Here is a 13,162-nt window from a genome sequence, read left to right as displayed (position 1 = left end):
ACCTCTGGTTGTCACCTGGGACGGGGCAAAATTTCCTAATAGCCGTGGCAGTGGAAAATGCTTCATCCGGACTGTGTAACACACCGCTCTGGGGCACTGTGTCAGCGAGCGCACAGACCAGAAGGCTGAACTTCTCTGCTATGTTTGACCACTTGTCATATAACCAGATGTCAGAAGTGATTGCTAACCAGAGATCAGAACAGATTTGCTCAGTTTAGAGGTTTGAAAGAACCACTCCCTCCTTTTTAAAAAAGCCTAGGGGAAATCGAAAAGGATCCTTTGATGGCTGTAACTGGCTAACGAGGAACTTGGGCTGGGACACAGGTGTTTTAGAGTTCAGAAGGCATCGTGTCGAACTCCCCTGCCATTCTCCTGATGTCCCCACTGTGTGGGGAGAGCTCAGAATCAGACCCGGTAGTACCCACAGGCACTCAGCTCCACAGGAAGTACAGAACCATGGGGAAAACTGTAGGAGATGGCCGATACCAGCAATTTAAAATTGCAGATCCTGTAATGAACTTTTGTATATAGTGATAACCCCAAACTTGTGGGGACAGAAGTGAGTGGATGTTAGGTTCATGGCTCAGCATTTTCTTTTTTTTAAGATTTATTTATTCACGAGAGACAGAGACAGAGTGACATAGGCAGAGGGAGAAGCAGGCTCCATGAGGGAGCCCAAGGTGGGACTTGATCCCAGGATCCCGGGATCACACTCTGAGCCGAAGGCAGATGCTCAATCACTGAGCCACCCAGGTGCCCTGTGCCTCAGCATTTATGCTTGTGTTCCTGGGCAGGGACACGTCACCAAAGTGAATCCGAAAAACCCCAGAGTGACAGTGGCCACCTGGACCCTTCAGTCATGCAGATATTTTCTGAGACTTATGTGCACATCACTGTGCCAGGGCTGCAGATACAGGGACCAAATCTAAATGACTGAACACTTAAGAATCTTGGCAATTAGCAAACTTACCACTGCTGAGGACCAGAAAAATTCATTTACCTGGTGATTGGATATCATGAATCCTTAGCACTGCGTGCTTACACTTGCACCAAGCCATTTCCTGACTTCTCCACAGCACTTACTGTTATAACACAAGGATCATCAGTGACTGGAGGCATGTGAGCAGCAGAGGACGTGGCCCCAAGTCCCAGCTCTGCTGACCAGTCTGTGATTGGAGCAAAGTCAGTACCTCTGTGCGCAGCCTTCTCCAGCTGTAAAGTGATTCTAGTAATTTGTACGTTACTACTGCTGTGCCACCGTTATGGGTTGTTACAAGGATCAAGTAAGATGGGAGAAAATTCTTTATAAAATAGGAAGCACTAAAAATATGTAACATAGCTCATCTATCGGATAGCCAGTCTGCTCTTTTTTTTGGATTTGGTCCTCTGTACTAGAGTTCTGGCAGAAAACAGAATTACTACCACTCAAGGGTGTAATTGGAGTTTAATTGGCAAAGTTCCTGGGCTAGCAAGTGAGGTGCAGTTACTAGTAGATCTGAAGGGACAAATGGAAAGAAGGTGCTGGAACCTAGAGGGTGTGATGTTCCAACAGGAGCTGCAGCCTTGGGTGGAGGAACACAGCCTCAGCCCGCCACATCCCAGCAGAGGGGTGGGCAGGGAGTCCACTGCTGTTGTCCTTCCAGGTCAGCTTCTTAGGGTGTGCACAGAGCAGGCAGGGGGGCCTGGGTCTGGGGGCCAAGGTTAACGCTCTCTAGCAAAGCCACTACAGCTGGTCTGTATTACCCCTCACCCAAGATTTGAGTAGCTGTTACACAGCTGGTTTCACTGCTGTAGTGAACAATCATCAATCATGATCTTCTGAATCGTTAACAGAAGCAATGCAACACACAGTTCTTTCTAGTTTATTGTTTGGTAGAAAGGCTCTTGAACGCTGTATAAACATCTCAAAGTGCTTCTAGATTACAGAAAGTCAAGGCCAATTTTCTTTGAGACGGGGCCCTGTAATCTGACATTCTAAATCACCATTACAGAAATAGGAGCTGTTGTACTTAACATTCTGGAAGGTGCCTCCACAAAGTATGCTAGGACCTGTTTAAAACCTCGAGCATCTAGAAAGATCCATTTTTCCTTCCAATGCCTCTGGATGGTGATAAAAGGAGAAAGTGAGGTCTGTGGATGTTGAATGAGTCTGAGAAGGCTTTTTAATGACTGCAAAATCCAGCCTTCAATCTTTACCTCTAGAGACTGAGAAATGATTTCCCCACCTCCCTCCCTGTCTCCCCAGCTGGCTTTCTCCAGTCCACATGCAGATCTTTTTGGGACCTAGGCACTCACTGCACCACAGTCTCACCCAACCTCATCATTAGCCCTCTTGAAAGGGCTTTTGGTAAAAGAAACAGTTTTAGTTTAGTTACTGCCAATCTTTAGCCCTTAGAAAAAGTATTTTTTAAGAAAAAAAAAAAAAAAAAGGGAGGGGGGACACAGAGTATTCTAAGGAATTCAACAAGGAAATAAGTACCTTTTATGAAAAGGACTTTTGAGCTCTCTGAGCTCACAACTTAACTGAAATAACTTTACTGAAGTGTCTCCACATAAAACAGTACCTACTTCCTGACAGCTGGATGGATGGATCTGTGTACACAGAACGTCTACTTAAAATGCCCTCACTGGAAACAGCAACTGTGGCAGAAGTATAGCTGCTCCTTACTTCTTAAGTCAAATCCACATCCCTCCAGGCTGTACCCTGTGGAATTAGGTGTAGGAGAAACAGTAAAGGTCCTGCTGGACAGCCATGAGCAGCCCTGGGGCTCCCCGGAAGCCCCCGAGCCGAGAAGAGAAGGCCACACTGGGTATGTCAGCCTTAGAGGTAGGATGTGGAGAGGGTATGGTTCTGAGCAGGCAGGCGTCATGGAAGCTCCAGATTCTCGTGTAGCAGTCCTGGCCCACTGGGAGAGAGAGAAGAGACACGGAAGGTTAGTGAGCGAACACACAGGAGCACTTGTATACACGTGGACCTAGCTTCTCATGATTCCTAAGACTAGACGGGACTCCACAGGAGCCAAAACACAAACCCAAATGAAAATGATTTCTGAGAATATGTACTTCTTGAAAATCAAAAGTTGCAGGTCTGGTGCTCTAGAATCACAACTAGTCACAGGTATTCCAAGTCGCAGGATGCACTGGCTGGCTGTGTGACACCTTGGCTGGTGCACAAGGCATCCTAAGAGGTGGGTGCTCTACTTCTCTTGCATCAAGGTCTATTCAAGGGGGAGCAACAGGTTTCCTCTTTGTAAAAGAGTAACCAGGAAGATCTCTTCACTTCAAAATATCCTGGGGACAAACCAGGCGACAACTCTCACCAGAGCTGTTTCTGGTTTAATGGCTCAGTTCCTAAGACCAGCTAAGTCTTCAGGGCTCACAGCTGTGAGGAACGTGGCACCAAACAACCATTGTCTGCAGGAGCCCCGACACGCTACTGGAGACCTTCTGAGGAAGGTCTTAGGGTCTCACGGACTTTGCCACTGGAGAGGCTATGCGGCCACCGGCACTCCCTCGGCATGGCTCAGGCTGTGCGGCTCACAGAGGACTGCACTAGTCCACCACCCATGCCTGCCTCTCCGCGGGGCTCCTCTCTTTCCTGTTATTCGGAGCACAGCAGCTCTTCTGGGATGGAAACTAGGCTTAAACAGGAAGCTAACTGCTGCTGGGGGTGGAGAGTAGTAAACAAGCCTGAGAAAGTTCTAACAAAGTGATGCTTCTTTGGCACAAAAAAAGATTCATGGAGAATAAGTACATTCTGTAGGCATATCTGCACATCTGAGGACATGTCAAGACTAAGAATATATTCCTTAATGTCAAGGGCTTATTTCATGTGTCAAACCAAACCACCGAACTTTCATGATATCGGAGCATTCTGTCCTCCCAGAAACAGCAAAATCTGTGATCAACCTGTAACTCTTCAAGGGAATTTTCGATTTATTCATTTATGAGACACACAGAGAAAGAGGCAGAGACACACACAGGCAGAGGGAGAAGCGGGCCCCATGCAGGGAGCCCGATGTGGGACTCGATCCCAGGACCCCTGGAGCACGACCTGAGCCAAAGTTGGACGTCCAACCCCTGAGCCACCCAGGCATCCCATCTTCCCAGGGAATTTAGTGGCTCAACACTTCTGCTCTATTCTGTAATACGGATCCTCAGGGACGGTGTCAAGGGGATCAGGACCAGTTCTGTTACAATGACTTTAACTTCTTTTCTCAGCATGCTCTGCTGGAAAGTGAGCACAAAGAACAGGGAAGCCCACGCTGTTGAACAGGACGGGATAAGGGCCACACTGAATGCAGACCAGGTGAACACCCAGGCCTCCCAAGCTGCTGCGTTTTGTTGCACGTAGCTTGCCTGTTACTGAGGTTATGTTCTCCCACTCGTGTGAGGACAAAGGGCTGTTCTAACTGGTGGGTGTTTAACTGCTGCTCAATAACATCCTCTTCAATGTCCCACCTAGTCTCTCCAACAGTCCACAGTCCCATGTACTCAGTTCTCATGTGGAGGAGTTTCTCCCTCTGCCATTTTATCTGATGGGACAGAAAGAGCTTCCCTTCCCCAGGTACCTGCTACCACAATTCCTTCTTCCTCGTGCACATGCAGGGGCAGGTAGGCATACTCGTTCACATGACCTTCATACTGTCTTATACACTTAGTGGTCCTCAGGTCCCACAGCTTGATCTGTGGAAAGCACAAGAGGCCATTAGATAGTGAACCCAGGCAGGGCAAGGTGGTCTCCAAACACTTCTCAGAGTTAGGGGAATCTAAGTTTCAAAAGCACCAAAACCAGTTTCGTGTTTGTCTAGACCAGGCGGGGCTCCCAGTGGGCAGCAAAGCAGCTGCCCTTCAACTTGGTCTCTCCCCAGCTACCACCTGGCAGAAGAGTCTTTATCTTTTAAAAGATTTTATTGTAATGTAATCTCTGCACCCAACCTAGGGCTTGATCAAGAGTTGCATGCTCCTCTGAATAAGCCAGCCAAGCGCCCCAACAAGAGGGTCTTTTCTGAAGAGCCAGGAACTCCTACCGTTCCTGCCATGTCGGATGCCATCAGGTTTTGTTCTTCTTGGAGGATTTGCACAGAGGTCACTGCTGAGTCATGGAATAGGCGGGTGGCCTTCCAGCCCTTGCCCTGATTTCGGCAACGTAGATCTATGGCAAAGATCTCCCCAGAACGACAGCCGTTAAACAGCAAAGGAGCCTATGGAAAGAGGGACTGTTTGGTACCACCTCCTCTTAAGGCTGGGAGGGTTGTGCCCTCCAGACACAACCCCTGCCTTGTTTCCCCTCTCCTAGCCCCTAGGTTACAGGTTGTGGGCGATGGTGTGGCCAGGGTTTGAGCCTCGGTGTAGCTGGAAGAGTTCCTTATGAAAAGGTAAAAGAACCGGACCCTTTGTGTCTTCCAGCATCCTCCCTGCTGGCTGCATTGGCCCCTTAGGCCTCAAACTCTGTGATGCTCAAGTGATGGTAGCTTATGTCCACCAAGGTCCCTTATCAGAGCCAGGGGGAGGAGAATGGAGTAGGAGGGATCAGAGATGCAGGGAAGGCTTGTAGTCCCAAATGGGGCAGACGGCTGAAGAAACCTGAATGATACACTCTGTGCTTACTGCAGAAAGGAGCTTGGTACACTCCCTCCTCCATACTTTTAAAGATGGCATTTTCAATGGATAAGTCTCTGAAATGTAGTATTGAGTGGAATTTTGATTTAAAAAATTTAAAATATATAATTTGAAAACTATGTCTGAAGCTAGTAAGTGTTCAGAATTGAGATTTAATTTATACATTAAAAAAATTTCAAAAAAAAAAAAAATTTTCAGGCAGCCCGGGTGGCTCAGCCCAGGGCCTGATCCTGGGGACCGGGATCGAGTCCCACGTCAGGCTCCCTGCATGGAGCCTGCTTCTCCCTCTGCCTGTGCCTCTGCCTCTCTCTCTCTCTCTCTCTGTGTGTGTCATGAATAAGTAAATAAAATCTTTAAAAAAAGTTTTTTTTTGTCTTTCTGGCTAATCCAAGTACTCAAAAACTGCTAACAATTCATTTAAATAGAAGTTGTTTAAAGCGAGTTTAGCCAGGCCTTTCTAAATCAGCCATTTTCATCCAGTACATATATAATCACCAAGTAACCTGCTAATCCTTTCTAATGTCCTTCCCCCCCCCAAAAATGAGAAGTGACCAGATGCCACAGAGGAATCCAGTTTCGATCCAGCAAAATTTCCACCCGTGGGAAACTTTACATTGTCCATCCCCACCCCCATCTAACCAACCAACCATGAGGGCAAACTGCTGGGCCAAGACATCACTGCTGGTCCCAAAGGACTGCCGGTGTCCCGTCACCACGTTGGTCACTAGGACCCGCCGAGACAAGCCTGACAGAGACAGATGGGGCAGAGAGACAAATATCACTCATGGTCTTGAAACAGGAGTTTCAAGTTTGTGAAGGTCTGTCCTCTGGGGACCGTGGGAGCAGCTGTGGCTCACCTGTACTGAAGCAGTTGTTTGCCTGAATGTTCAGGGACCATGCACAGGACCAGGCGCCAGGGATCCGGAAGCTGCAGAGCATGCCAGGCCGGTCTCCTGCTGAGCGCAATGGTGAATATAAAAGATGGCTGCTCTTGAGGGGACCTTCCCTCCATGCTGCCAGCCCAGTGACCACTTATGTGGGAAACCTCCAGGAATGGATGTTCAGAGATCTACACCTTGGCCCACTCTGGGTTTTATATGGTAACAAGGAAGAGACACAGCTGGGGTACCTGGCTCAAAATGGGTCATTCTGAGAATGAGCACATGAATCTTTCCTGACTTCCCAGCATTAGTGTTGGAACTACTAACTGCCAGCAGGGAGGCCGGGTTGTGTTTCTTTACAAGAGGGTTTCAATCCCACATCACACTATTAGATGTGTGACCTCAAGCAAAACATTTTTAAAATAAGCCTTTTAATTAATAATAAAGGGCATACCCCCCAAATATATAGTGCAATGAGTTATAAGTAAATGTAGCCATGTAACCACCACTCGGGTTAAGCAGAACATGCCAGTACTCTGATAACGCTCATAACACTCTTCCCTAGAGGGAACCACTATCCTGACTTATGACACCACAGGTCAGTTCTGTAAGGCAGGTTCTGAACCTCTATGCCTCAGTTTCCCCATCTATAAAAATGGTAGCAACCCATACTCCTGCCATACGCTTACTGCACGATGAAACGTCAGGCACAAGGCTGAGTATGCATCATCTCACTTAATTCTCTACGTGACCCGATGGGGTAGGTGTTCTCTTCACATAAGGTAAGCAATCTGTTCAAGTTGGTAAGGGGTAGAGAGCCAGGATTCATGCCAGGTCTGCCTGAAGGCCTGTACTCTTAAGAGGCCTGGCCCTTGTCTAATGGATCCTAATTCTCTGAGAGACTGAAAACTTAACACCTGGAATGCTGCCAGGAAGAAGTCTGACTGCCTCCCTGCACATAGAATCCAAGCATCCCCAGCAGCACCCACCAGGCTTTTCTGTGTGATCTGTATGGGCAGCCCAAATAAATATTTTGATCTCTTGCACTGGTTACAAACACTAACTTTCCTGGCTGCTGAACTGACCTCAAAGAAGGGGTAGGTAAAGATGTACGTACAAATCCTGGGTCATATTTAAAGAATTCTCCTACAAGTACTTCTGCAGACTGACTTGGACTCGCGCAGCTTGTGGTTCCCAGCCCTCCTGCCCCTGCCTTCTCCATGGGGTATACACCATCATGGGCTGTAGCTCCTGGGAGGCGGGGACTGAGACCTCCCTCAGAGCACCTCCTCATCCAAAGGGAAAGGACCTGGTACCTGGATGGCTACTGACGAACAGCGATGCTGGGAGCAGGGTGGCACAGCCTGGAGTCTCTGCGATTCCCATGAGGCAGAGCCTGGAAAAGCTGTTAAGGATAGTCAAGTACAAGGCTGTCCTTCGGGAAGAGAATGGGCATTAGTACCCTTCAAGAAACTAACACCATGAGCCAGAGTCAATACATTTACATGTTCCATATTTAGTTTCAGATTAAAAAATAATATTTGACAGAGAGCGAGCACGCATAAGCGGGGGGGGGGGGGGGGGGGGGGGGAGAACAGCAAGGGGGAGGGGGAGGCAGACTCCCCAATGAGCAGGGAGCTTGACGTGGGGCTTGATTCCAAGATCCTGAGATCATGACTTGGGCCGAATGCAGAAGTTTAAGCAACTGAGCCACTCAGGCACCCCTAGTTTCAGATTTTTTTAAAGGAAAAAAAGGCCATAGATAGTTCAATGTCTCCCTGACCCCTCCCCAGTCCAATTCCTCCCTCTTCCCTACCCAGTATCACATTCTAAAACTGGTCTGAGTTCTGGGCCATGCTCTATTCTTTCCACAGAGCATCTTCTACAACTGTTCCATCTCCACTGTCTCCTAGATTCATCTGTGTTGATGTTTGTAGCTCCAGTCTCTTCACCTTCCCAGTGGAGCACATCTTTGAACAAACATACAAATTCATCTGACTCATCTCCTGCTGATGGGCACTTACACTGTTTTGAGTTTTTTCGTTCTGCTGCTGGAATGAGCATCCCCCTCCTGTTTCTCTGTCTTGTACTCCATGTGGGGGAAGCTGCTTTAAGGCATTGTTTTCTTGTACCCATGGTATGAGTTTTGTTTTATGCTGCTACATGCCACTTACATACAAAAGTTTCATAAAATATTCACCCTTACTGAATATGAGACTCATAACTTTCTAGTCTACTGCATTAAAAGAATGGTTTCAAAATGATGTTGCGACCCATGGATGGAGGTCATGACGTGCAGTCTGGAAACAGGCTCCAGTGTCCACATCTGGTGTGGGACCGTGGGGTGGGAAGGTATGTGCACCTTCATCCAAAAGGGGTTTTATGATTTTCTTACCCCAGCAGTCTTTCCCATTTGCCAAAACTGGGCGTTATCAGACTTAAGATTTCTGCTCATCTGAATGGCTATAAACGAACATATCATTTTAACTTTAGTTTCCTGGACTAGAACTGGGTGTGCTGATGCATCGGATCAGTCACTTGGGTTTCCTTTTCTTTGAACCACCTCCATCTGTGCCTTGCCTATCGGATTGGATTGTCCGGTATGTGTCTATCAGATTGGATTGTCTTTGACTGACCTGCTCCCTCTCCCTTCACCTCAGAGGAGTTTGTGTTTCTTCCACTTCCTTCCCTTCCCTTCCCTCTTCAGCACTGAAACCTAGGTCTGACACTAACGTCCCAGTGAAATACCCTCCCTGAGGTTTCCAACAGACTCTGTTTCTCATGTGGATCTTTCCAGTCCTGCCTGCGGTCATGTGGCACCGTTTGTAACGACACACTCAGTGGTGACCTCCACGACCACCTTCTAGCAGGCCCCGCTTGGACTTTCTCTAATCACCTATACTTCATGGCCTAGATCCTACAACTCCCCGACTTGTGCCTCTCCTCCACCCTTGCTCATCCACCACACCCTCTCCCCTGTCCGTAGTCTTGCAGCAGCCCTCTGCCTGAGGTCCCACCCTTGCCCACCTCTCCTAAGCTACACCTCCAGCACCACAATCCTCCAGAACATCCCAGCAGCAGCGGCCCCACCTTGCCAGAGACATCAGATACCAGACCACTTACCACTGTCCCATGTGCCAAGCTCCTCTCTGCCTCTTCCTTCTGCTGGAAGCTCTGTCTCCTCTAGGAAGGCCACCCCAATTTCTCCATCCTGCTAGCATCCACCTGCCCCACAGAGACTGAACGCCTCCTGCACTGCCCTCTCTAGCACTTGCACAGGGATTGCATCTGTTTAATAGATTTTGGTAGAACAAACACACACACCCTCACTGAAAACACATGCAAAGCAATCAGGCAAAATCCCTGATTGTCTGAATGTGTGATGTGTGCATGTCACGCTGCCTTGGGCAGTAGGCCCTTGTTAAGTATTTCCAATAGGGAGACTGCTGAAGCTATAAATGATAATCCCACAGCTGGGCAGCCAAAGTCTTTCCTAAAGAAACCTCTTTTGCTTCTGGGTTTGGAAGGCAAGGATGTGTGGAGGGGATCCCTACCCAGGTGCACTTTTAGTTACCAGGACTCAGATCTAGATTACCCCAAACTTGGTGTGATACTAATGAGGCCATTACCAGATTTGGTCACTTCAGAGGCCACAGGTGTTGGAAAGCCCAGGAAGGGCAGCTTCAAGCCTAACCTTTCCCCATTCTGTAGGGGAAATGCAGAGGACTGGGCTCAACAAACTGACATTTTGGTAAAGGGAGAAGTTCCATGACCTTCAGCAGAAGCAGCAGGAACACAGAAGCCTGGAGATTACCTGAAATGACCACCAGAGGGCAAGCGGATGACAAAGTTATACACCACGCTCTTTAAACCCACTTACATGGGGATCCCCGGTGGTGCAGCGGTTTAGCGCCTGCCTTTGGCCCAGCGCCTGCCTTTGGCCCAGGGCGCGATCCTGGAGACCCGGGATCGAATCCCACGTCGGGCTCCCAGTGCATGGAGCCTGCTTCTCCCTCTGCCTATGTCTCTGCCTCTCTCTCTCTCTGTGTGACTATCATAAATAAATAAAAATTAAAAAAAAATAAAGCCACTTATATGGATTTTTATCTTCTCCTTAGCATAAGGAGAAAACCTGGGGAAATGTCATCCTGTTTTAAGATCAGAAATCAGAGCAAGGTTCTTGTTTTCTGTCCTTTAAGACCTGGTCTCTTCTGTCCTCTGGGAACATCATCACAGTAACAAATGGTCTTACACTCCTATAGAATCCCACCACATGAAAGCCACATAAATTTTCAATTTACTAACCGCACAGTTTATAACCAGAGCTCTGATGTACCATAAGCTTTTAAAAAGAGTGCTATAGGACAAATTAAAAAACCCCCAACAGGTTCTGATTCAGCCATCACGTGTTGAGGACCTATGTGATGTGTCAAGCACAGTGCTAAGTGCATTCATAGACATTAACTAATGTTAGCCCTGTGACAACTCGTGAAGTAGGCACTAGGTATGAGTGGTTACAGGGTTTTAAGAATTCATTTATTATGAAAATGAATCAAAGATAAGACTCATGAACATGTGGCTTTGGGTCAAACAATACTAGTCCCAGAAGCATAGGACACAGTTTTCTTGTCCATCATCAACAGCCCCCAGGGATTCCAGAGGGAGGGTCCAACCAGCCTGACACTGTACTCCTGTGCTCTTAGTAAAAGAGTCCTGATTGTTCTCTGAGATGGCAGAGACTAGAATGGAGAATGTTCTAAAGAACGCTGTCTCTGGGGGCGCCTGGGTAGCTAGTTTAAGCGTCTGCCTTCAGCTCAAGTCATGATCCCAAGGATCAATGACTTAGCCCCTTGTTGGGCTCCCTGCTCAGCAGGGAGTCTGCTTCTTCCTCTTCCTCTGCCCTTTACCCTGCCCTGCTCATGCTCATTCTTGCTCTTGTTCTCACTCTCAAATAAAAACAACAACAAAAAGGCGCTGTCTCTGGCAGGGATCCTAGGCAGAGAGTCCACACACCCATGGTCCAATGTCGAAGGATGCTTTACTGATGTCCGCCCTTGGTCTCTCCACTGCCAGAGGCCCAGCCCACCCTCAAACCACTGCAGCTCTGAGCTCCTCCTCCTTCACCTCAGGAGGCTGTGGGGTTCCTGTTGTTAAGGCTTTCCTGTCCCTAACTGTGTCTGGCATAAAGTGACATAAATGTCATCCTGGGAACCCCGCTACTTCTCTGTGCTCCACAGCCATCCTGTTTGCCACTTAGCTGCACTATTCTTTCCTCAAAGGTGAGACGTGTACAAAATGGTGCAGACTTCTGACCACTAAGATGCTGCCTCACAAACCCCACAGACGCCCAGCTCCACACTAGGCCATGGCCTGCCCAGCAAACCTCTTCCTCTAACAAAAGATACAGAATGTGGGAATCCAGGTGATTCAGTGAGGCCCAGCACACAGAGTTCACCTGGTGAGGAAGAACACAGTGAGAAGGAAAGATTGGTTTGACTGCTAGCTCACGGAGAAAGAGAAATGCTTTCCTATGGAATAACTAGTGGGGATACAGACATGGTATTTCTTTCTTCACTCTCACTCCTAGAGGGGCTGGAACAAGCATCAGAACAGGGAAGTTCCCTGCTCCACCATGCAGGGCCTGAAGAGGAACAGGAAGTAACCCTTACACTTTGGTCCTCTGCCATCAGCATGGACCTCACAGTGAGAATTCTGCTACTCTCTCTGGTGTAGGGATGGCTTCTTTGCAATAGCTGGAAACAAACCTAACTCTGAAAAAGGCATACTGTATCTCACTTCACTCAGAAACCATTTTCACCTTGTGTCCATCTTGTGGTCCATGTTCCCAATGAACAGAATGGTGCCACTTCTTACGCAGTCATCACCCAGGGGAATTTAATATTGACACACCCTGGACAGGAGGCTGTGTTAAATTTATGTAACTTCTGTATAGGCTATGGACTGGCTGAGTGACTGATGCACAAGAAAACTGTCCACCCAAACTAGCACAGCCCACTGCCCAGGAACTCTGCGCTTGGCAAGGGCTCCTTTGGATCACCTCTATCCTCCTGGAGAGGAGGTCTGCACAACCAGTTAGAGAAGCCTTTCAAGCCTAAAGAAGTTTCACGCCTTCTCTCAATTGTTGACAGGATTTCCCTTCCAAGATAAGACACTCAAGGCCCTTTTCTTCCCCTATGGGTTCTCAAGATCTCTGACTCCATGATCCCTTGGGAGGATAGGTACTCAAGCCCCACCTTCTCCATAAAGTTCTCTCCTCTCCTCTGAACTGGGCCAACTACAGCAGGGCCCCTGGATCAAAGGCAATGGCAAGGCTAATTAATTGGAAAGACAACATACCTTCCGGTTGGTGAAGTACAGGTTTTCATGCATATGCACCTTGAGTGAGGGGGTCTTCAGGCCTCGCAGGCTGATAATGCCGTACTTGGAGCCTCCAACTTTTACGTCATTCACCGTGAAGAGTCGATCACTGTTGGTATCCGCCTGGAGGGGAAAAGAGACTGCAGGTCACCTCCCTGGCTGAGCCGGACGAACTGCCCAAGATCATCTGCCTATCTCTTTCAGATCCCACGCTCCGTGCACTTCTACCTGGTGAGCGCTCCCACCCAAGAGGAAGCATAGAAGTAACCTAACTTGCCCCT

The 13,162-nt window shown here is 48.2% G+C and overlaps 1 protein-coding gene across 8 annotated transcripts in view; it reads right to left on the bottom strand.

Moving 5' to 3' along the window:
* Positions 1-1,846: 1,846 nt before the first annotated feature.
* The window catches only part of DCAF4 (DDB1 and CUL4 associated factor 4), a 30,044-nt gene continuing 18,728 nt past the window's right edge, over positions 1,847-13,162 (bottom strand). For 6 of the 8 annotated variants that reach the window (XM_038545168.1, XM_038545169.1, XM_038545165.1 and 3 more), the window contains 8 exons: positions 12,861-13,004; positions 11,909-11,958; positions 7,820-7,899; positions 6,480-6,578; positions 6,270-6,367; positions 5,031-5,204; positions 4,572-4,686; positions 2,713-2,906 (listed from right to left, as the gene is read on the bottom strand). In XM_038545168.1, coding sequence (XP_038401096.1) covers positions 2,713-2,906; positions 4,572-4,686; positions 5,031-5,204; positions 6,270-6,367; positions 6,480-6,578; positions 7,820-7,899; positions 11,909-11,958; positions 12,861-13,004 — 954 coding nt within the window. Of the gene's footprint in view, positions 2,907-4,571; positions 4,687-5,030; positions 5,205-6,269; positions 6,368-6,479; positions 6,579-7,819; positions 7,900-11,908; positions 11,959-12,860; positions 13,005-13,162 lie in introns of all 8 variants that reach the window. The other 2 variants (XM_038545163.1, XM_038545170.1) reach the window with 2 other exon arrangements.

The sequence above is a fragment of the Canis lupus genome, chromosome 8, assembly GCF_011100685.1.
Source record: "Canis lupus familiaris isolate Mischka breed German Shepherd chromosome 8, alternate assembly UU_Cfam_GSD_1.0, whole genome shotgun sequence".
Classification (NCBI taxonomy): domain Eukaryota; kingdom Metazoa; phylum Chordata; class Mammalia; order Carnivora; family Canidae; genus Canis; species Canis lupus.
The sequence above is the reverse complement of the archived record's forward strand: the minus strand, read 5'-3'. Positions and strand labels throughout refer to the sequence as shown.